The following is a 24,638-nucleotide window of genomic DNA, read 5'->3' on the forward strand; positions in this document are numbered from 1 at the left end:
CTGTACCCGGGTGTGCGGAGAGTCTGTACCCGGGTATGCGGTGAGACTGTACCCGGGTGTGCGGAGAGACTGTACCCGGGTGTGCGGAGAATCTGTACCCGGGTGTGAGGAGAGGCTGTACCCCGGTGTGAGGAGCGCTGTCACCCGGTTGTGCGGAGAGTCTATACCCGGGTGTGCGGAGAGACTGTACCCGGGTGTGCGGAGAGTCTGTACTCGGGTGTGCGGAGAGTCTGTGCCCGGGTGTACGAAGAGATTGTACCTGGGTGTGCGGAGATACTGTACCCGGGTGTGTGGAGAGACTGTACCCGAGTGTGTGGAGAGTCTGTACCCGAGTGTGAGGATAGTCTGTACCCGGGTGTGCGGACAGTCTGTACCCGGGTGTGCGGAGAGTCTGTTCCCAGATGTGCGGAGAGGTTGTACCCGGGTGTGTGGAGAGGCTGTACCCGGGTGTGCGGAGAATCTGTACCCTGGTGTGCGGAGAGACTGTACCCGGGTGTGCGGAGAGTCTGTGCCCGGGTGTGCGGAGAGACTGTACACGGGTGTGTGGAGAGTCTGTACCCGGGTGTGTGGAGAGTCTTTACCCGGGTGTGTGGAGACTCTGTACCCGGATGGGTAGAGAGTCTGTACCCAGGTGTGCGGAGAGTCTGTACCCGGGTGTGCGGGGGGTCTGTACCCAGGTGTGCGGAGAGACTGTACCCAGGTGTGCGGAGTGTCTGTACCCGGGTGTGTGGAGAGTCTGCATCCGAATGTGCGGAGAGTCTGTACCCGGGTGTGAGGAGAGACTGTACCCGGGTGTGCGGAGAGACTGTACCCGGGTGTGCGGATGGTCTGTATCCGGGTGTGTGGATAGTCTGTATCCGGGTGTGTGGAGGGTCTGTATCCGGGTGTGTGGACAGTCTGTATCCGGGCGTGCGGAGAGTCTGTACCCGGGTGTGTGGAGTGTCTGTACCCGGGTGTGCGGAGAGTCTGTACCCGGGTGTGTGGAGAGTCAGTATCCAGGTGTGCGGAGTCTGTACCCGGGTGTGCGGAGAGACTGTACCCGGGTGTGCGGTGAGTCTGTACACGGGTGTGTGGAGACACTGTTCCCGGCTGTGCGGAGAATCTGTGCCCGTGTGTGCGGAGAGTCTGTACCCGGGTGTGTGGAGAGTCTGTACCAGGGTGTGCGGAGAGTCTGTACCTGGGTGTGCGGAGAGACTGTACCCGGGTGTGCGGAGAGTCTGTACCTGGGTGTGCGGTGATTCTATGCCCGGGTGTGCGGAGAGACTGTACCCGGGTGTGCGGAGAATCTGTACCCGGGTGTGAAGAGAGGCTGTACCCGGGTGTGCGGAGCATTTGCACCCGGGTGTGCGGAGAGTCTGTACCGGGGTGTGCGGAGAGTCTGTACCCGGGTGTGCGGAGATACTGTACCCGGGTGTGCGGAGAGTCTGTGCCCGGGAATGCGGAGAGACTGTGCCCGGGTGTGCGGAGTATCTGTACCCGGGTGTGAGGAGAGTCTGTTGCCGGGTGTGCGGAGAGTCTGTACCCGGGTGTGCGGAGAGTCTGTACCCAGGTGTGCGGAGAGTCTGTACCTGGGTGTGCGGAGAGATGTACCCGTGTGTGTGGAGAGTCTGTACACAGGTGTGTGGCGACACTGTAACCGGGTGTGCGGAGAAACTGTACCCGGGTGTGTGGAGAGTCTGTACCCGTATGTGCGGAGTGTCTGTGCCATGGTGTGTGGAGAGTCTGTACCCGGGTGTGCAGAGAGTCTGTATCCGGGTGTGCGGAGAGTCTGTAACCGGGTATGCGGAGAGACTGTACCCGGGTGTGCAGAGAGTCTGTACCCGGGTGTGAGGAGAGTCGGTACCCGGGTGTGTGGAGAGTCTGTACCCGTGTGTGCGGAGTGTCTGTGCATGGGTGTGTGGAGAGACTGTACCCAGGTGTGTGGAGAGTCTGTACCCGTGTGTGAAGAGAGTCGGTACCCGGGTGTGTGGAGAGTCTGTACCCGTGTGTGCGGAGTGTCTGTGCACGGGTGTGTGTAGAGACTGTACCCAGGTGTGTGGAGAGTCTGTACCCGTGTGTGAGGAGAGTCTGTACCCGAGTGTGTGGAGAGTCTGTACCCGGGTGTGCGGACAGACTGTACCCGGGTGTGTGGAGAGTCTGTACCCGGGTGTGAGGAGAGTCTGTACCCGGGTGTGGGAGAGTCTGTACCCGGGTGTGTGGGTGTCTGTACTCGGGTGTGTGGAGAGTCTGTACCCGGGTGTGCGGAGAGTCTGTAACCGGGTGTGTGGGTGTCTGTACCCGGGTGTGTGGCGAGTCTGTACCCAGGTGTGTGGAGAGTCTGTACCCGGGTGTGCGGAGAGTCTGTAACCGGGTGTGTGGGTGTCTGTAACCGGGTGTGTGGAGAGTCTGTACCCCGGTGTGTGGAGACTCTGTACCCGGGTGTGCGGAGAGTCTGTAACCGGGTGTGTGGGTGTCTGTACCCGTGTGTGTGGAGAGTATGTACCCGGATGGTAAGAGAGACGGTACCCGGGTGTGCGGAGATTCTGTACCCGTGTGTGTGGAGAGTCTGTACCCGGGTGTGTGGAGAGTCTGTACCCGGATGTGTGGAGGGTCTGTACCCGGGTGTGTGGAGAAGTTTAGAAAGCTCCATCCTATCCTCTCTGATCTATTATCCTAATGCATCACTAATGAAACCTCTGATGTGCCTCTTTCACCACCTTATCCAACTAATGGTTTAGTCCTGCTCCTATTTTTATGTTTCTGTGTCATCTACAAGCGCACTCTTCATAGCGCCCCCCCCCCCCCCCCCCCCCCCCCCCACATTCACATATGGATCCGCAATGTACGCGACAAACAGAAAGGGACCCAGCATCGATCCCTGTGGTCCATCACTGGACACAGGCTTCCAACCACAATAAACGTCGACCATCATCCTCTGCTTCCTACCACTAAGCCAATTTTGGATCCAGATTGACAATTTGCCCTGGGTCCCGTCTTGACCAGCCTCCCATGTGGAACCTTGTCAAAAGCCTTACTGAAGTCCATGTCGAGGACATCAACTGTACTGCCCTCATCTACACACCTCGTCACCTCCTCGAAAAATTCAATTAAATTTGTAATACATGATCTCCCCCCAACAAAGCCCTGCTGACTATCCTTAATTAATCCCCCCCCCCACTCCCCCAAGTTGAGATTAATTCTGTCCCTCTGAAATGTTTTGCAAAACTTCCCTATCACTAATGTTAGACTCACTGGTCTGTAATTTCCTGTTTTTTCCCTTCTTGAATATGTGATGGATGTAGGAATTTCAGATATATTGTATGATAGGTACATGGTGCAGTAAGGGTTAAAATCCTGGGTTAGTGAGACTTCCGGGTGCGGCTATGCAGAGCGAGGTCACATATTCGGCAGCTCCCGCTTGGAACGGACTTTTGGGCTCTTTTACAGGGCCCCCACGGCATTTGTTTGACATTTCCCGGTGTGGGAAGAAGACTGCAGCATTCCCCTGACGGTGTCCCCCAGGAATGTTGTGTCTTTTGGCTGCCAGACCCGGCAGAAACAGTGAAGGATTTGGCTTGAGCTGCAGCAATAGGCCTCTTCCAGCATGCAGGCGGGGGAAGGGCAAGCTTAAAGCTGCAATCTGACTTGACTCTATCAAAGGTGAATTCTAGCAGCAGAGGGAACAACTGTGAAAGGATCTACCAAGGCCATTGAAGAGGCAGGGACGAGGCTTCCGGTGGCGGCCATGGAGGAGTAGGTCGCGCATTCGGCAGCTCCCGGCTGGAACCGACTCTCAGACCTTTTTCAGGAGTTTCCATAGACTTTTTGGGGCAGACTGGTGAAGCAAACACTGCCAACTTCTATGAAACGGACCAGAAGTGTAACGGCCAAAGGAGCAGCACTGGAGCAACGGGAGAAGCGAGGGAAAGAAAACAAAATGGCGGCGGCCAGGGACAAAGGGGAGCTGCAGGAGTTCATCAAGCGCTGCTTCGAGGAGCAGCGCGAGGAGATGCGCAAGGAGATGTTGGCGCCTATGCTTTCGGCAATTGAAGGACTTGGGATCACGCAGAAGGCCCACGAAGCTAAGATCCAGGAGGTACAGAAAAGAGTCAGTCAGAACGAGGACGAGATCTTTGGCCTGGCGGTGAGAGTGGAGCAGAACGAGGCGCTACACAAGAGGTGGGCGGGAAGACTCGAAGACCTGGAGCACAGGTCGAGGAGAAAGAATCTGCGAATCCTGGGTCTCCCTGAGGGAGTGGAGGGGGCCGATGCCGGGGCATACGCGAGCACGATGCTCGAGGCGATGATGGGCACGAAGGCCCCTTCGAGGCCGCTGGAGTTGGATGGGGCACATCGGGTGTTGGCGAAGAAGCCCCAGGCAAATGAGCCGCCAAGGGCGATGGTGGTGAGGTTTCACCGGTTCACGGACAGAGAGTGGGTCCTGAGATGGGCCAAGAAGGAGCGGCGCAGTAAGTGGGACAATGCAGAGATCCGAATATACCCGGACTGGAGCACGGAGGTTGCAAAGTGGAGAGCGGGTTTCAACCGGGCCAAAGCGGCGTTGTACCGGAAAGAAGTGAAATTCGGAATGCTGCAGCCAGCGCGACTGTGGGTCACATACAAGGGCCAACACTATTACTTCGAAACGCCTGAAGAGGCGTGGACCTTTGTACAAGCCGAAAAGTTGGACTCTAACTGAGGGTTTGTGAGGGTGGGGGGGATGTTTTGGGGTTTGATGTGTGATGGTTGTTGTATATAGGGGGTCAATCACGCGCAGGAAATGTTACATGGGCTGGGGGAGAGAGACAAGGCCGCGACAGGAGCTGCGCCAGAGGGGGCGGAGCGGGCTTTGGAAAGCGCTGGGTTTATTCCCGCGCGCGGGAAGAAAGGCAGGAAGGGGAACGAAGGAATGCATATGGATTGGGAGACTCCCACGCGGGGAGGTCAATGGGACGGCGGGGGAAGCCGGGGTCAGCAGGCGTCAGCTGACTCACGGGAGTGACATGGGGGGAGCAAAGAAGCTAGACAGGGGTCTAGCGGGGGGGAGGAGAGGGGGGGAAGGGGGGGGAAAAAGGGTTGCTGCTGCACTGGCCGAAAGGGAATGGGATACAGAAGAGGTGGTCGGGACGGGGGTCCCCCCTCTGGGGGACTGGAGGGTGAGGGAGGCGTGGACATGGGACTGGCCCAGAAAAGGAGATGGCTAGTCGGCGGGGCGTGGGGGGGGGGTGAGAGCCCCTCCAATCCGGCTGATAACGTGGAATGTGAGGGGCCTGAATGGGCCGGTGAAGAGGGCTCGAGTGTTCGCGCACTTAAAGGGACTGAAGGCGGACGTGGCCATGCTCCAAGAGACACATCTGAAGGTGGTGGACCAGGTCAGGTTAAGAAAGGGATGGGTAGGACAGGTATTCCACTCGGGACTGGACGCGAAGAATAGAGGGGTGGCAATATTGGTGGGAAAGCGGGTGTCATTTGAGGCCAAGACTATTGTAGCGGACAATGGAGGGCGATATGTAATGGTGAGCGGTAGGCTGCAAGGGACGTGGGTGGTGTTGGTAAACGTATCCGCCCCGAATTGGGATGATGCAGGATTCATGAAGCGCATGTTGGGGCGCATTCCGGACCTGGAGATAGGAGGCCTGATAATGGGAGGGGACTTCAATACAGTGTTGGATCCAGCACTGGACCGCTCCAAATCAAGGACTGGAAAGAGGCCGGCGGCGGCCAAGGTACTTAGGGGGTTTATGGATCAGATGGGGGGAGTGGACCCATGGCGGTTTGCAAGGCCGCAGGCCAGGGAATTTTCTTTCTTCTCCCATGTACACAAAGCCTACTCCCGGATAGATTTCTTTGTTCTGGGTAGGGCGCTCATCCCGAGGGTGGAGCGGACGGAGTATTCGGCTATAGCCGTTTCGGACCATGCCCCGCACTGGGTGGAACTGGAGCTGGGAGAGGAGAGGGACCAACGCCCGTTGTGGCGGCTGGATGTGGGACTGCTGGCGGACGAGGTGGTGTGTGGGAAGGTGAGGGGGTGTATCGAAAGGTACTTGGAGGCCAACGACAATAGGGAGGTGCGGGTGGGGGTGGTATGGGAGGCGTTGAAGGCGGTGATCAGGGGAGAGCTAATTTCCATTAGGGCTCATAGGGAGAAGACAGAGGGCATGGAAAGGGAGAGGTTAGTGGGGGAGATTTTGAGAGTGGACAGGAGATACGCAGAGGCCCCGGAGGAAGGATTACTTGGAGAAAGACGACGGCTCCAGACGGAGTTTGACCTGTTGACCACAGGGAAGGCGGAGGCGCAGTGGAGGAAAGCGCAGGGGGCGACCTACGAGTATGGGGAAAAGGCTAGTCGGATGCTGGCACACCAGCTCCATAAGAGGATGGCAGCGAGGGAAATAGGGGGAGTCAAAGATGGAAGGGGAGCCACGGTTCGGAGTGCGACGAAAATAAACGAGGTAATCAAGGCCTTTTATTAAGAGCTGTACAGATCCCAGCCCCCAGCGGGGGAAGAGGGGATGAGACGATTCCTAGATCAGCTGAGATTCCCGAGGGTGGAGGAGCAAGCGGTGGCTGGTTTGGGGGCACCAATTGGGTTGGAGGAGCTGAGCAAGGGTTTGGGGAGCATGCAGGCGGGGAAGGCCCCGGGACCGGACGGATTCCCGGTGGAGTTCTACAGGAAGTACGCAGACCTGTTGGCCCCGCTACTGGTGAGGACCTTTAATGAGGCAAGAGAGGAGGGGACCCTGCCCCCGATAATGTCGGAAGCGACAATTTCTTTGATCCTAAAGCGGGACAAGGACCCACTGCAATGTGGATCATACAGGCCGATCTCGCTCCTCAATGTGGATGCAAAGTTGCTGGCAAAAGTGGTGGCCACGAGGATCGAGGACTGTGTCCCGGGGGTAATCCACGAGGACCAGACGGGATTTGTAAAGGGCAGGCAACTAAACACCAATGTGCGGCGGCTCTTAAACGTGATAATGATGCCATCGGAGGAGGGAGAGGCGGAGATAGTGGCAGCTATGGACGCGGAGAAGGCCTTTGACCGAGTAGAGTGGGAATACCTCTGGGAGGTGCTGCGTAGGTTTGGGTTCGGGGTAGGGTTTATCAATTGGGTTAAGCTCCTTTACAGAGCCCCGATGGCGAGTGTAGTGACGAACCGGCGGAGGTCGGAGTACTTTCGACTGTACCGAGGGACGAGGCAGGGGTGCCCCCTGTCCCCTCTGTTGTTCGCATTGGCGATCGAACCATTGGCCATGTCATTGAGGGAGAGTAATAAATGGAGGGGGGTGGTCCGAGGGGGAGAAGAGCATCGGGTGTCGCTATATGCAGATGACCTGTTGCGGTACGTGGCGGATCCAAGGGAGGGGATGGTGGAGGTCATGCAGACTCTAAGGGAGTTTGGGGAGTTTTCGGGCTATAAGCTCAATGTAGGGAAGAGTGAGCTCTTTGTATTACAGGCGGGGGACCAAGAAAGAGGGATAGGGGACCTACCGCTGAGGAGGGCGGAGGGGAGCTTTCGGTATCTGGGGATCCAGATAGCCAGGAGTTGGGGGACCCGACATAAACTGAATCTGACGAGGTTGGTGGAGCAAATGGAGGAGGATTTCAAAAGTTGGGACATGTTACCACTCTCGCTGGCGGGTAGAGTGCAGTCGGTCAAAATGGTGGTCCTTCCGAGGTTTCTTTTGGTGTTTCAGTGCCTTCCCATCGTGATCACTAAGGCCTTTTTTAAGAGAGTAGGCAGGAGTATTATGGGGTTTGTGTGGGCGAATAAGACCCCGAGAGTAAGGAGAGGGTTCCTGGAACGCAGTAGGGACCGAGGAGGGTTGGCGCTGCCAAACCTGGGGAGCTACTACTGGGCAGCAAATGTGGTGATGATCCGCAAGTGGGTTATGGAGGGAGGGGGCGGCATGGAAGAGGATGGAGATGGCGTCCCGTAAAGGAACGAGCCTGGGGGCGTTGGTAACGGCACCGCTCCCGCTCTCGCCGACAAAGTATACCACGAGCCCGGTGGTGGCGGCATCGCTAAGGATCTGGGGCCAGTGGAGACGGCACCGGGGTGCAATGGGAGCATTGGTGTGGTCCCCGATCAGGGGTAACCACCGGTTTGTCCCGGGGAAGATGGACGGGGGGTTCCAGAGCTGGCATCGGGCGGGGATTGGAAGAATGGGGGACCTGTTCATCGACGGGACGTTTGCGAACCTAGGGGCACTGGAGGAGAAGTTCGAGTTACCCCCGGGAAATGCCTTTAGATATATGCAGGTGAGAGCTTTTGTGAGGCGACAGGTGAGGGAATTCCCGTTGCTCCCGGCACAAGGAGTTCAAGACAGGGTGATCTCGGGTGTATGGGTCGGGGAGGGCAAGGTGTCGGAAATACACCAGGAGTTGAAAGAAGCGGGGGAAGCGCTGGTAGAAGAGTTGAAGGGTAAATGGGAGGAGGAGCTGGGGGAGGAGATCGAGGAAGGTCTGTGGGCTGATGCCCTAGGTAGGGTTAATTCCTCCTCCTCGTGTGCCAGGCTCAGCCTGATACAATTTAAGGTGGTGCACAGAGCGCGCTTGACAGGGGCGAGGTTGAGTAGGTTCTTTGGGGTAGAGGACAGATGTGGAAGGTGCTCAGGGAGCCCGGCGAACCATGTCCATATGTTTTGGTCATGCCCGGCACTGGAGGGGTTCTGGAGAGGAGTGGCGGGAGCAATATCTCAGGTGGTGAAAGTCCGGGTCAAGCCAAGCTGGGGGCTAGCAATATTCGGAGTAGTGGATGAACCGGGAGTTCAGGGGGCGAAAGAGGCCGGCATTCTGGCCTTTGCGTCCCAAGTAGCCCGGCGAAGGATCTTGCTAATGTGGAAGGAGGCGAAGCCCCCCAGCCTGGAGGCCTGGATAAATGATATGGCTGGGTTCATAAAGTTGGAGAGGATTAAGTTTGTCTTGAGAGGGTCTGCGCAGGGGTTCTACAGGCGGTGGCAACCGTTCCTAGACTATCTCGCGGAGCGTTAGAGGAAGGTCGGTCAGCAGCAGCAGCAACCTTGGGGAGGGGTGGGGGGGTGGAGGGGACGTCCTCGGGGGGGGGGGGTGGAGGGGACGTCCTGTGGTGGGGGGAGGGTGGGGAAAGGGGGGACTGCCTGGGAGGGTGGATGAGCAAGAGATAACATGAAGGGTTGGGGAAACTGGCACGTACGGGTGAGGGCCAGTGTACAAAGCTGTGTAAATATATCATTTTACCATGTATATATCTTGCTCTGCGCGATTTCTCGTTTTTTTTTGTTACGAGGGGGGGATTATTGTTTGTAAGGGAGAAAAATTGTGTGAAAAAACTTTAATAAATATATATTTTTTTAAAATAAAAATCCTGGGTTAGTGTGTGAGACTGCTGCCGTCATGTTTTTTAACTAATCTTGCTTCGAAAGATTGGGAGCCAGGTGTGCAATTAAAGCATCGTGAAAAGCTTGGGTTAATGGAATTTTATTTGATTAAGGGGATTCCCTGTGGATTTAATTACATTTCAACTTGGTAGGGCAGCATGGTGGCGCAGTGGGTTAACCCTGTTGCCTCACGGCGCCGAGGTCCCAGGTTCGATCCCGGCTCTGGGTCACTGTCCGTGTGGAGTTTGCACATTCTCCCCGTGTCTGCGTGGGTTTTGTCCCCACAACCCAAAGATGTGCAGGCTAGGTGGATTGGCCGCGCTAAATTGCCCCGTAATTGGATAAAATGAATTGGGCACTCTAAATTATTTTATTTTTTTATAAGAATTTCAGCTTGGTAAGATGATGACGTCGCTGGGCAGAGCTGAGGCATCAGGCATTTTGCAGAAAGCAGTTCAGTTCTGAACTGAATGAAGTTACATGCAGAAGGGAAACAGATTGTTCACTGAAATTCAGTTAAAAGAGATTAGCAGTCTTTAAAGCAGTGCAGACTGGTCTGAGGGCAAGGGGGAGCTGAAACAAGCTGAGAAACAGCTTCTGAAGACAAACAGCCAGAGTTTCTGCATGGGTCTGACAGGAGTCAGATTTTAAGCAGTGTCAAGAGATCTCCCTTTCTCAAAGAGCATGTCTGTAAAGCCAATATTCCTGAGTGCCATTGGTAATTAAAGTGGATTGAGAGGGGAAATTTGTTTTCTTGTTGTTTGAGTGGGAATAAAGATAGCAGTTAAGGAGATTGCAGTCGCTGAATTGAGTAATATTGTTTAAGGGGTAATTGTAATTGATTTTTGGGTGTGATGTTCGATATTCGAATACTGTGTAAGTAATAAAGTTTATTTTAATATCCATATCCCTATTTCTTTGTGCAATCACTTCTGCAGCGAGGTATCCTTTCCTCATAGTCTTACAAAATTAAAATTAAATATTGGGGTTTCTGTTCGGTATCCCAGCCACTGTTCATAGATTATCATAGAATTTACAGTGCAGAAGGAGGCCATTCGGCCCATCGAGTCTGCACCGGCTCTTGGAAAGGGCACCCTACCCAAGGACAACACCTCCACCTTATCCCCATAACCCAGTAACCCCACCCAACACTAAGGGCAATTTTGGACACTAAGGGCAATTTAGCACGGCCAATCCACCTAACCTGCACATCTTTGGACTGTGGGAGGAAACCGGAGCACCCGGAGGAAACCCACGCACACACGGGGAGAACGTGCAGACTCCGCACAGACAGTGACCCAAGCCGGGAATCGAACCTGGGACCCTGGAGCTGTGAAGCAAATGTGCCATCCACAATGCTACCGTGCTACTGCTGGGTCTGAGATCGTAATAAATAACGATACCACCTTAGCTGTCTTACAGTCTCATTTGGATCTGGGGATATATCCACTCCTATGCCAAATAAAACCTTTAACACCTCTTCCCTCTCAATGCTAATCTGTTGAGTTATATCGCTTTTTATATCTACAGCGTCCTTCTCCATAGTGAACACAGATGCGAATACTAAATTAATACCTTACCTATGTCTTCCGGCTCCACACACAGGTTGCCACATTGGTCCTTAATGGGCCCCACCTTTTCTCTGGTTACCCACTTGCCCTGAATATACTTAGAAAACACCTTGGGGTTTTCTATTATTTTACCCACCAGTATTTTTTCATGTCCCCTCTTCCCTCCTAATTTATTTTTTCAGTACCCCCTGCACTTTCCATATGTCTCCAGGCCTTTCACCGTTTTGAGCCCCCTGTATGTTCTCCGTGTCTCCCTGCCTTTTCCTTATCCAATGCTGTATTTCCCTTGACATCCAGGATTCTCTGCACCTTTACCTTTACAGGAACATGCTGACTTTGTACTCTCTCTATTTCCTTTCTGAATCACTCCCACAGCTCTGGTGTGGCTTTTCGTACAAGTAGCTGCTCCCAGTCCACTTTGACCAGATCCTGTCTTATCCTATTAAAATTGGCCTTCTCTCAATTCAGTACCTTTATTTCCGGTCTAGCTTTGTCCTTTTCCGTAACTACTTTAAATCTTACAGAGTTATGATCACTATCACCAAAATGCTCCCCTGACGTTTCTACCACCTGTCTGCTTCATTCCCTAAAATTAGACCCAGTACCACCCCGCACTTGTTGGACCTTCTATGTGCTGCCATATAAAGCTCTCCTGGGTGCAGTTTAAGAATCCCGTCCCCTTTAACACTGTCACACTTTGCCTTTCCAAATTAATATTGGGAAAGTTAAAATCCACTACTATTATTATCATATTATTTTTATACTTCTCTGAGATTTGTCTACATATCTGCTCTTCTATCTCTCCCTGACTGTTTGGGGGCCTGTAGTATACTCCGAGCAACGTGATTGCCCCCTTTTTGTTTTTAAGTTCCATCCATATGACCTCAATTGAGGAGCCTGCTAAGATATCCTTCCTCTATACCGCAGTAATTGACTCGATGACCAATATTGCAACACCATCTTCTCTTTTACACTGCCTATCTCACCTGAAGATTTTATACCCCAGAAGACTGAGCTGCCAGTCCTGCCCCTCCCTCAGTCATGTCTCCGTGACAGCAATCATATCCTACTCCCATGTGTTAATCAATGTCCTCGGTTCATCTGCCTTACCCGTAAGACTCCTTGCATTAAAATTAACGCCATCCAACCTTGCCATATTTGTTGTGCCTTAACAAGTTGCTATCCCTTCCAGACTGACTTGGTTTTTCTTCAATGTTTAACTGTGCATCACCTCCTTCTGTTTCTCCACACTCCCCATCCCTCAGACAAATTAGCATAAACGCCTCCCCCAGCAGCACCAGCTAACCTTCGCACAAGGATATTGGTCCCATTCTGGTTCGAGTGCAGTCCCACTTTCCTCAGAATCGGACCCATGATCCAGGGAACTAAAGCCCTCCCTCCTGCACCATCTCTTCAGCCACACATTCATCTGCTCTATCCTCCTATTCCTGTACTCACCAAGCACCTGGCATTGGGACGAATCCAGAGATTACAACCTTTGAGCTGCTGCTTTTCAATCTGCTCCCTAGCTTCCTAATTTCTTGCTGCATCCTACTTTCCACCGATGTCATTGGTGCCAATGTGAGCCACGACCTCTGCCTGTTTACCCTCCCCCTTCAGATTGCCCTGCAGTCGTTCAGTGACATCCTTGACCCTGGCACCAGGGAGGCAACACATCATCCTGGAGTCACGTCTGTCGCCATAGAGACAACTGTCTGCGGCTCGCACAATTGAGTCTCCCAACACTGTTGCTCTTCCACTTTCACTCCTCCCCCTTGTGCGGCTGAGCCAATCACAGCTCAGTGAATTTGGCTCTGGCTGCGACCCCCAGAGGAACCGTCACTCCCACCGTTTTCCGACACAGGAAAGCATTCCTTGAGTGAGATTTCCTGACTACCTGCCTGGCCCTCCTTCTTCTAACTGGTGGTCACCCATTCCCTGTCTTACTGCACGTCTTTAAGCTGTGGAGTGACCACGTCTAAAAACATGCCATCCACTAACCTCTCAGCCCCGTGGGTGAACCGCTGTGTGTGGAGAGTCTGTACCCGGGTGTGTGGAGAGTCTGTACCCGGGTGTGAGAGGGGTGTTACCCGGGTGTGAGGAGAGTCGGTACCCGGGTGTGTGGAGAGTCTGTACCCGGGTGTGTGGAGAGTCTGTACCCGGGTGTGTGGAGAGTCTGTACCCGGGTGTGTGGAGAGTCTGTACCCGGGTGTGTGGAGAGTCTGTACCCGGGTGTGAGAGGGTTGTTACCCGGGTGTGAGGAGAGTCAGTACCCGGGTGTGTGGAGAGTCTGTACCCGGGTGTGTGGAGAGCCTGTACCCGGGTGTGAGAGGGTGTTACCCGGGTGTGGAATCTGTACCCCGGTTACTGGAGTTTGTACCCGCCTGTGAGGTGACTGTGCCCGAGTGTGTGGAGTCTGTCGTTGTGTATGTGGAGATTGAGGGCAGCACGGTGGGGCAGTGGGTTAGCCCTGCTGCCTCACGGCGACGAGGTCCCAGGTTCGATCCCGGCTCTGGGTCACTGTCCGTGTGGAGTTTGCACATTCTCCCCGTGTGCAGGGTAGATGAATTGACCACGCTAAATTGCGCCTTAAATGAGTATGCCACCACCGTCACAGACTTCATCAGCAAATGACTGGAAAAGATATAGTTTGAGTACATTAGATGGGTCGTTTTTTGTACAGTGTGTGCAGGAGGGTTTCCTGACACAATATGTTGACAGGCCAACAAGAGGCGAGGCCACGTTGGATTTGGTTTTGGGTAATGAACCAGGCCAGGTGTTGGATTTGGAGGTAGGAGAGCACTTTGGGGACAGTGACCACAATTCGGTGACGTTTACGTTAATGATGGAAAGGGGTAAGTATACACCGCAGGGCAAGAGTTATAGCTGGGGGAAGGGCGATTATGATGCCATTAGACGTGACTTGGGGGGATAAGGTGGAGAAGTAGACTGCAAGTGTTGGGCACACTGGATAAGTGGAGATTGTTCAAGGATCAGCTACTGCGTGTTCTTGATAAGTATGTACCGGTCAGGCAGGGAGGAAGGCGTCGAGCGAGGGAACCGTGGTTTACCAAGGAAGTGGAATCTCTTGTTAAGAGGAAGAAGGAGGCCTATGTGAAGATGAGGTGTGAAGTTTCAGTTGGGGCGATGGATAGTTACAAGGTAGCGAGGAAGGACCTAAAGAGAGAGCTAAGACGAGCAAGGAGGGTTCATGAGAAGTATTTGGCAGGAAGGATCAAGGAAAACCCAAAAGCTTTCTATAGGTATGTCAGGAATAAGCGAATGACTGGGGAAAGAGTATAGGACCAGTCAAGGACAGGGATGGGAAATTGTGTGTGGAGTCTGAAGAGCTAGGCGAGATACTAAATGAATATTTTTCGTCAGTATTCACTCTGGAAAAAGATAATGTTGTGGAGGAGAATGCTGAGCCCCAGGCTAATAGAATAGATGGCATTGAGGTACGTAGGGAAGAGGTGTTGGCAATTCTGGACAGGCTGAAAAGAGATAAGTCCCCGGGGCCTGATGGGATTTATCCTAGGATTCTCTGGGAAGCCAGGGAAGAGATTGCTGGACCTTTGGCTTTGATTTTTATGTCATCATTGGCTACAGGAATAGTGCCAGAGGACTGGAGGATAGCAAATGTGGTCCCTTTGTTCAAAAAGGGGAGCAGAGACAACCCCGGCAACTATAGACCGGTGAGCCTCACGTCTGTAGTGGGTAAAGTCTTGGAGGGGATTATAAGAGACAAGATTTACAATCATCTAGATAGGAATAATATGATCAGGGATAGTCAGCATAGCTTTGTGAAGGGTAGGTCATGCCTCACAAACCTTATCGAGTTCTTTGAGAAGGTGACTGAACAGGTAGTCGAGGGTAGAGCAGTTGATGTGGTGTATATGGATTTCAGTAAAGCGTTTGATAAGGTTCCCCACGGTAGGCTATTGCAGAAAATACGGAGGCTGGGGATTGAGGGAGATTTAGAGATGTGGATCAGAAATTGGCTAGCTGAAAGAAGACAGAGGGTGGTGGTTGATGGGAAATGTTCAGAATGAAGTTCAGTTACAAGTGGCGTACCACAAGGATCTGTTCTGGGTCCGTTGCTGTTTGTCATTTTTATCAATGACCTAGAGGAGGGCGCAGAAGGGTGGGTGAGTAAATTTGCAGACGATACTAAAGTCGGTGGTGTTGTCGACAGTGTGGAAGGATGTAGCAGGTTACAGAGGGATATAGATAAGCTGCAGAGCTGGGCTGAGAGGTGGCAAATGGAGTTTAATGTAGAGAAGTGTGAGGTGATTCACTTTGGAAGGAATAACAGGAATGCGGAATATTTGGCTAATGGTAAAGTTCTTGGAAGTGTGGATGAGCAGAGGGATCTAGGTGTCCATGTACATAGATCCCTGAAAGTTGCCACCCAGGTTGATAGGGTTGTGAAGAAGGCCTATGGAGTGTTGGCCTTTATTGGTAGAGGGATTGAGTTCCGGAGTCAGGAGGTCATGTTGCAGCTGTACAAAACTCTGGTACGGCCGCATTTGGAGTATTGCGTACAGTTCTGGTCACTGCATTATAGGAAGGACGTGGAGGCTTTGGAGCAGGTGCAGAGGAGATTTACCAGGATGTTGCCTGGTACGGAGGGAAAATCTTATGAGGAAAGGCTGATGGACTTGAGGTTGTTTTCGTTGGAGAGAAGAAGGTTAAGAGGAGACTTAATAGAGGCATACAAAATGATCAGGGGGTTAGATAGGGTGGACAGTGAGAGCCTTCTCCCGCAGATGGAAATGGCTGGCACGAGGGGACATAGCTTTAAACTGAGGGGTAATAGATATAGGACAGAGGTCAGAGGTAGGTTCTTTACGCAAAGAGTAGTGAGGCCGTGGAATGCCCTACCTGCAACAATAGTGAACTCGCCAACATTGAGGGCATTTAAAAGTTTATTGGATAAACATATGGATGATAATGGCATAGTGTAGGTTAGATGGCTTTTGTTTCGGTGCAACATCGTGGGCCGAAGGGCCTGTACTGCGCTGTATCGTTCTATGTTCTATGTTCTATATAAATGTGTGGACGACTGCGTGCCAAAGAAAGCAGTACGTACGTTCCCCAACCGGAAACCATGGCTCAATCGCGAGATTGACTCCCTACTGAAGGACAGATCTGAGGCGTTCAAGGCAGACGACCCTGACCTATACAAGAAATCCAGGTACGACCTCCGCAAAGCCAACCGAGATGCCAAGAGAGAATATCAAACCAAGCTAGAGTCACAGACAGACTCTCGCCGGTTGTGGCAAGGACTAAACAACATAACGGGCTACAAAGCGAAGCCGAACAGTATCTCTGGCAGCAGCGCACCCCTCCCCGATGAACTCAATGCATTCTATGCTCGGTTAGAGCAGGTAACCAACAATCCACTGGCGAGTGCCCCAGCAGCCCATAATTCACCCATACCCACCATCACAGCTTCCGAAGTCAGATCGGCCTTCCTGAAAGTGAACCCTCGGAAGGCGACGGGCCCAGACGGGATCCCTGGTCGTGCACTCAGAGCCTGCACGGACCAGCTGGCAGAGGTATTCGCGGACATCTTTAACCTGTCCCTACTGCACTCCGAGGTCCCCACCTGCTTCAAGAAGACCACCATCATACCAGTACCAAAGAAGAACCAGGCAACATGCCTCAATGACTACCGACCAGTGGCCCTGACTTCAGTCGTAATGAAGTGCTTCGAGAGGTTGATCATGAAGCGCATCACCTCCATACTCCCAGAACACCTTGATCCACTGCAATTTGCATACCGCTGCAACCGGTCCACATCAGACACCATTTCCCTGGCCCTACACTCATCCCTAGAGCATCTCGAAAACAAGGACTCCTACATTAGACTCCTATTTATTGACTACAGCTCCGCCTTCAACACCATAATCCCAGCCAAGCTCATATCAAAGCTCCAAAACCTAGGACTTGGTTCCTCACTCTGCAACTGGATCCTCGATTTTCTGACCAACAGACCACAATCAGTAAGAATGAACAACAACACCTCCTCCACAATAGTCCTCAACACCGGGGCCCCGCAAGTTGCGTACTTAGCTCCCTACTCTACTCCCTGTACACACACGACTGCGTGGCAAAACCTGGTTCCAACTCCATCTACAAGTTTGCTGACGATACGGCCATAGTGGGCTGGATCTCGAATAACGAATACAGGAGGGAGATAGAGAACCTAGTGGAGTGGTGTAGCGACAACAATCTCTCCCTCAATGCCAGCAAAACTAAAGAGCTGGTCATTGACTTCAGGAAGCAAAGTACTGTACACACCCCTGTCAGCATCAACGGGCCGAGGTGGAGATGGTTAGCAGTTTCAAATTCCTCGGGGTGCACATCTCCAAAAATCTGTCCCGGTCCACCCACTTTGACGCTACCACCAAGAAAACACAACAGCGCCTATACTTCCTCAGGAAACTAAGGAAATCCGGCATGTCCACATTAACCCTTACCAACTTTTACAGATGCACCATAGAAAGCATCCTATCGGGCTGCATCGGGAAACATGTTCAGCTTCTTTATTCTTCCTACCGAAGTGCATAACTTCACATTTTCCTACATTATATACCATCTGCCTGTTTTCCTCATTCACCGAACTGGGTCTGCATCCCTCTGTAGACTCTTTGTGTCATCCTCACCACTTGCTTTCCCACCTATTTTTGTGTCATTCCCAAACCTGGCAATAAGATGTTCGCCTCTCCCTCATTCAAGTCATGAATGTATATTGGAAATAATTGTGGTCCCAGCACTGAGCCCTGTAGCTAACCATTAGTTACAGGTTGCCATCCTGAAAAGAGTAGGTGGGGAGTCTGTGCCCGGTTGAGTGGAATGTTCCTGCTTTTCCCCCCATATCCTTTTTCCCCTTCACCCCAAGAGCAATTTCTAACTCCTCTTGAAACCATTTTAGCCTCAACTACTTCCTATGGTTATAAATTCCACAGGATCACCACTCTCGGAGTGAAGAAATGTCTCCTCATTGCTGCCCTAAATGATCTACCCCATATCCTCAGACTGTGACCCCTGGTTCTGGACACCCCCACCACCGGGAACATCCTTCCCAGCCACATATTTCTCGGTGGCAAACCATTGCTGGCAGTGGAATTCTCCTTCTATTTAGCCCCTACTCTACTCCCTGGACACACACGACTGCGTGGCAAAACTTGGTTCCAACTCCATCTACAAGTTTGGTGACGATACGACCATAGTGGGCCGGATCACGAATAACGATGAGTCAGAATACAGGAGGGAGATAGAGAATCTAGTGGAGTGGTGTAGTGACAACAATCTCTCCCTCAATGCCAGCAAAACTAAAGAGCTGGTAATTGACTTCAGGAAGCAAAGTACTGTACACACCCCTGTCAGCATCAACGGGGCCGAGGTGGAGATGGTTAGCAGTTTCAAATTCCTAGGGGTGCACATCTCCAGAAATCTGTCCTGGTCCACCCACGTCGACGCTACCACCAAGAAAGTACAACAGCGCCTATACTTCCTCAGGAAACTAAGGAAATTCGGCATGTCCACATTGACTCTTACCAACTTTTACAGATGCACCATAGAAAGCATCCTAACGGGCTGCATCACAGCCTGGTATGGCAACTGCTCGACCCAGGACCGCAAGAAACTTCAGAGAGTCGTGAACACCGCCCAGTCCGTCACACGAACCTGCCTCCCAGCCATTGACTCCATCTACACCTCCCGCTGCCTGGGGAAAGCGGGCAGTATAATCAAAGACCCCTCCCACCCGCCTTACTCACTCTTCCAACTTCTTCCATCGGGCAGGAGATACAGAAGTCTGAGAACACGCACGAACAGACTCAAAAACAGCTTCGTCCCCGCTGTTACCAGACTCCTAAATGACCCTCTTATGGACTGATCTGATCTCTTCACACATCTTCTCCACTGAATTGTACGACACTCCGTGTGCCTCACTCGATGTCTGTGTCTATGTATTTACGTTGTGTGTTTATGTATACCCTATCATTTTTCATGCATGGAACGATCTTCCTGGACTGTAGGCAGAACAAAACATTTCACTGTACCTCGGTACACGGGACAATAAATCCAATCCAATCCCATCCTTTCCGCCACTGGCCAATTGGATTTCCCATTGTAGCCAGCCCACACTGCCGGGAAATCCGGAGGGTCTGCACTGCTGCGGATGGGAAAATCCCACCGACAGAGAATTCACCCCCAGGACCAAAACTGCACACAATTTCCCAGGTGTGGCCTCACCAAGGCCCTGTATAGCTGCAGCAAGACACCCCTGTTTCTGTACTCCAATCTCTCGCAATGAAGACCAGCATGCCATTTGTCTTCTTTACCGCATGCTGTACCTGCGCGCCTACTTTCAGCGACTGGTGCACAAGGACACCCAGGTCCCGCTGCACTTTCCCACTCTCTCAATCTATCGCCATCCATATGCTAAACGGCCTCCCTGTTTTTGCTACCAAACTGGATAACCTCACATTTATCCACATTACGCTGCGTCTGCAAACGTACTGATCATGCCTGCTACATTCACGTCCAGATCATTAATGGACACGACAAACATCAAGGCAGCCAGCACCCATCCCTGCGGGACACCACTGAATACAGGCTGCCAGTCACAAGAACAACCTTCGGCCATCGCCCTCTGCCCCCAGCCCTGCCTGGGATTGTCTGAGGCGGTGTGGAGAGTGGGTCCCCGGGCGTGCAGCAGGGTGGGCTGTCGCAGACTCTCTTACCTGTGTTTCTGATAGGCTGAGGCTACTAGCAAGCTGCTTGCGCTCGGCTCCCACCACATAGTGATTCTTCTCAAACGCCCTCTCCAGGCGGAGCAGCTGGGACGGGGAGAAGGCTGTGCGGATTCTTTTGGGTTTCCTGGCGAATGGGCCGTGCAGTAACATGGATTCGTGAGCAGCATCGGACCCTGTGGAGGGGGAGAGATTCAATATGAGTGTGGGAGTACTGTACCACCCTGCCAGACAACCCCCAATCCCTGCCCTGCCAGACACACCCCCAATCACTTCCCTACCAGACACCCCCCCCAATCCCTGCCCTGCCAGACACCCCCCCAATCCCTGCCCTGCCAGACACACCCCCAATCCCTGCCCTGCCAGACTCCACCCCAATCCCTGCCCTTCCAGAGTCACCCCCAATCCCTGCCCTGCCAGAGTCACCCCCAATCCCCACGCTGCCAGCGTCACCCCTAATCACTGCCCTGCCAGAGTCACCCCGAATCACTGCCCTGCCAGTGTCACTCCAATCACTGCCCTGCCAGAGTCACCCCCAATCACTGCCCTGCCAGAGTCACCCCCAATCACTGCCCTGCCAGAGTCACCCCGAATCACTGCCCTGCCAGAGTCACTCCAATCACTGCCCTGCCAGAGTCACCCCCAATCACTGCCCTGCCAGAAACACCACCAATCACTGCCCTGCCAGAGTCACCCCCAATCACTGCCCTGCCAGAGTCACCCCCAATCACTGCCCTGCCAGACACACCCCCAATCCCCGCCTGCCAGAGTTACCCCCAATCACTGCCCTGCCAGAGTCACCCCCAATCACTGCCCTGCCACAGTCACCCCCAATCACTGCCCTGCCAGAGTGACTCCCAATCACTACCCTGCCAGAGTCACCCCAAATCACTGCCCTGCCAGAGTCACCCCCAATCCCCGCCCTGCCAGAGTCACCCCCAATCACTGCCCTGCCAGAGTCACCCCCAATCACTGCCCTGCCAGAGTCACCCCCAATCCCCGCCCTGCCAGAGTCACCCCCAATCACTGCCCTGCCAGACACACCCCCAATCACTGCCCTGCCAGAGTCACCCCCAATCACTGCCCTACCAGAGTCACCCCCAATCACTGCCCTACCAGAGTCACCCCCAATCCCTGCCCTACCAGAGTCACCCCCAATCCCTGCCCTGCCAGACACAACGCCAATCGCCGCCCTGCCAGAGTCACCACTAATCCCCGCACTGCCAGAGTCACCCCCAATCACTGCCCTGCCAGAGTCACCCCCAATCACTGCCCTGCCAGAGTCACCCCCAATCCCCGCCATGCCAGAGTCACCCCCAATCTCTGCCCTGCCAGAGTCACCCCCAATCTCTGCCCTGCCAGAGTCACCCCCAATCACTGCCCTGCCAGAGTCACCCCCAATCCCTGCCCTATCAGAGTCACCCCCAATCCCTGCCCTGCCAGACACACCGCCAATCGCGGCCCTGCCAGAGTCACCACTAATCCCCGCACTGCCAGAGTCACCCCCAATCACTGCCCTGCCAGAGTCACCCCCAATCACTGCCCTGCCAGAGTCACCCCCAATCCCCGCCATGCCAGAGTCACCCCCAATCTCTGCCCTGCCAGAGTCACCCCCAATCACTGACCTGCCAGAGTCACCCCCAATCCCTGCCCTGCCAGAGTCACCCCCAATCCCCACGCTGCCTGCGTCACCCATAATCACTGCCCTGCCAGAGTCACCCCCAATCACTGCCCTGCCAGAGTCACCCGCAATCACTGCCCTGCCAGATTCACCCCGAATCAATGCCCTGCCAGAGTCACTCCAATCACTGCCCTGACAGAGTCACCCCCAATCACTGCCCTGCCAGAAACACCACCAATCACTGCCCTGCCAGAGTCACCCCCAATCACTGCCATGCCAGAGTCACCCCCAATCACTGCCCTGCCAGACACACCCCCAATCCCCGCCCTGCCAGAGTCACACCCAATCACTGCCCTGCCAGAGTCACCCCCAATCACTGCCCTGCCAGAGTCACCCCCAATCACTGCCCTGCCAGAGTGACTCCCAATCACTGCCCTGCCAGAGTCACCCCAAATCACTGCCCTGCCAGAGTCACCCCCATTCCACGCCCTGCCAGAGTCACCCCCAATCACTGCCCTGCCAGAGTCACCCCCAATCACTGCCCTGCCAGAGTCACCCCCAATCCCCGCCCTGCCAGAGTCAACCCCAATCACTGCCCTGCCAGAGTCACCCCCAATCCCCGCCCTGCCAGTGTCACTCCCAATCACTGCCCTGCCAGACACCCCCCCAATCCCTGCCCTGGAAGACACCCCCCCAATCCCTGCCCTGCCAGACACCCCCCAATCACTGCCCTACCAGAGTCACCCCCAATCACTGCCCTACCAGAGTCACCCCCAATTACTGCCCTACTAGAGTCACCCCCAATCCCTGCCCTACCAGAGTCACCCCCAATCCCTGCCCTGCCAGACACACCGCCAATCGCCGCCCTGCCAGAGTCACCACTAATCCCCGCACTGCCAGAGTCACCCCCAATCACTGCCCTGCCAGAGTCACCCCCAATCACTGCCCTGCCAGAGTCACCCCCAATCCCCGCCATGCCAGAGTCACCCCCAATCTCTGCCCTGCCAAAGTCACCCCCAATCACTGCCCGGCCAGAGTCACCCCCAATCACTGCCCTGCCAGAGTCACCCCCAATCTCTGCCCTGCCAGAGTCACCCCCAATCACTGCCCTGCCAGAGACACCCCCAATCCCTGCCCTGCCAGACACCCCCCCCAATCCCTGCTCTGCCAGACACACCCAATCCCTGCCCTGCCAGACACCCCCCCAATCAATGCCCTGCCAGACACCCCCACAATCCCTGCCCTGCCAGACACCCCCCCAATCCCTGCCCTGCCAGACACACCCACAATCACTGCCCTGCCACACACCCCCACAATCCCTGCCCTGCCAGACACACCCCCAATCCCTGCCCTACCAGACACCCCCCCAATCCCTGCCCTGCCAGACACACCCCCAATCACTGCCCTGCCAGACACCCCCACAATCCCTGCCCTGCCAGACACCCCCCCAATCCCTGCCCTGCCAGACACACCCCCAATCCCTGCCCTGCCAGACACACCCCCAATCCCTGCCCTGCCAGACACCCCCCCAATCCCTGCCCTGCCAGACACACCCCCAATCCCTGCCCTGCCAGACACACCCCCAATCACTTCCCTACCAGACACCCCCCCCAATCCCTGCCCTGCCAGACACCCCCCCAATCCCTGCCCTGCCAGACACACCCCCAATCCCTGCCCTGCCAGACACCACCCCAATCCCTGCCCTTCCAGAGTCACCCCCAATCCCTGCCCTGCCAGAGTCACCCCCAATCCCCACGCTGCCAGCGTCACCCCTAATCACTGCCCTGCCAGAGTCACCCCGAATCACTGCCCTGCCAGTGTCACTCCAATCACTGCCCTGCCAGAGTCACCCCCAATCACTGCCCTGCCAGAGTCACCCCCAATCACTGCCCTGCCAGAGTCACCCCGAATCACTGCCCTGCCAGAGTCACTCCAATCACTGCCCTGCCAGAGTCACCCCCAATCACTGCCCTGCCAGAAACACCACCAATCACTGCCCTGCCAGAGTCACCCCCAATCACTGCCCTGCCAGAGTCACCCCCAATCACTGCCCTGCCAGACACACCCCCAATCCCCGCCTGCCAGAGTCACCCCCAATCACTGCCCTGCCAGAGTCACCCCCAATCACTGCCCTGCCACAGTCACCCCCAATCACTGCCCTGCCAGAGTGACTCCCAATCACTACCCTGCCAGAGTCACCCCAAATCACTGCCCTGCCAGAGTCACCCCCAATCCCCGCCCTGCCAGAGTCACCCCCAATCACTGCCCTGCCAGAGTCACCCCCAATCACTGCCCTGCCAGAGTCACCCCCAATCCCCGCCCTGCCAGAGTCACCCCCAATCACTGCCCTGCCAGACACACCCCCAATCACTGCCCTGCCAGAGTCAACCCCAATCACTGCCCTACCAGAGTCACCCCCAATCACTGCCCTACCAGAGTCACCCCCAATCCCTGCCCTACCAGAGTCACCCCCAATCCCTGCCCTGCCAGACACAACGCCAATCGCCGCCCTGCCAGAGTCACCACTAATCCCCGCACTGCCAGAGTCACCCCCAATCACTGCCCTGCCAGAGTCACCCCCAATCACTGCCCTGCCAGAGTCACCCCCAATCCCCGCCATGCCAGAGTCACCCCCAATCTCTGCCCTGCCAGAGTCACCCCCAATCTCTGCCCTGCCAGAGTCACCCCCAATCACTGCCCTGCCAGAGTCACCCCCAATCCCTGCCCTATCAGAGTCACCCCCAATCCCTGCCCTGCCAGACACACCACCAATCGCGGCCCTGCCAGAGTCACCACTAATCCCCGCACTGCCAGAGTCACCCCCAATCACTGCCCTGCCAGAGTCACCCCCAATCACTGCCCTGCCAGAGTCACCCCCAATCCCCGCCATGCCAGAGTCACCCCCAATCTCTGCCCTGCCAGAGTCACCCCCAATCACTGACCTGCCAGAGTCACCCCCAATCCCTGCCCTGCCAGAGTCACCCCCAATCCCCACGCTGCCTGCGTCACCCATAATCACTGCCCTGCCAGAGTCACCCCCAATCACTGCCCTGCCAGAGTCACCCGCAATCACTGCCCTGCCAGAGTCACCCCGAATCAATGCCCTGCCAGAGTCACTCCAATCACTGCCCTGACAGAGTCACCCCCAATCACTGCCCTGCCAGAAACACCACCAATCACTGCCCTGCCAGAGTCACCCCCAATCACTGCCATGCCAGAGTCACCCCCAATCACTGCCCTGCCAGACACACCCCCAATCCCCGCCCTGCCAGAGTCACACCCAATCACTGCCCTGCCAGAGTCACCCCCAATCACTGCCCTGCCAGAGTCACCCCCAATCACT

General features: G+C 54.7%; 1 protein-coding gene across 1 annotated transcript in view; it reads right to left on the bottom strand.

Moving 5' to 3' along the window:
• The window catches only part of LOC140409332 (homeobox protein EMX1), an 852,172-nt gene extending 832,326 nt beyond the window's left edge, over positions 1 to 19,846 (bottom strand). The window contains exon 1 of the mRNA XM_072497747.1: positions 19,666 to 19,846. Coding sequence (XP_072353848.1) covers positions 19,666 to 19,827 — 162 coding nt within the window. The 5' untranslated portion in view covers positions 19,828 to 19,846. The remainder of the gene's footprint in view (positions 1 to 19,665) is intronic.
• Between the last annotated feature and the right edge of the window lie 4,792 nt (positions 19,847 to 24,638).

Source organism: Scyliorhinus torazame, chromosome 3 (assembly GCF_047496885.1).
Source record: "Scyliorhinus torazame isolate Kashiwa2021f chromosome 3, sScyTor2.1, whole genome shotgun sequence".
NCBI classification, from domain to species: Eukaryota; Metazoa; Chordata; class Chondrichthyes; order Carcharhiniformes; family Scyliorhinidae; genus Scyliorhinus; species Scyliorhinus torazame.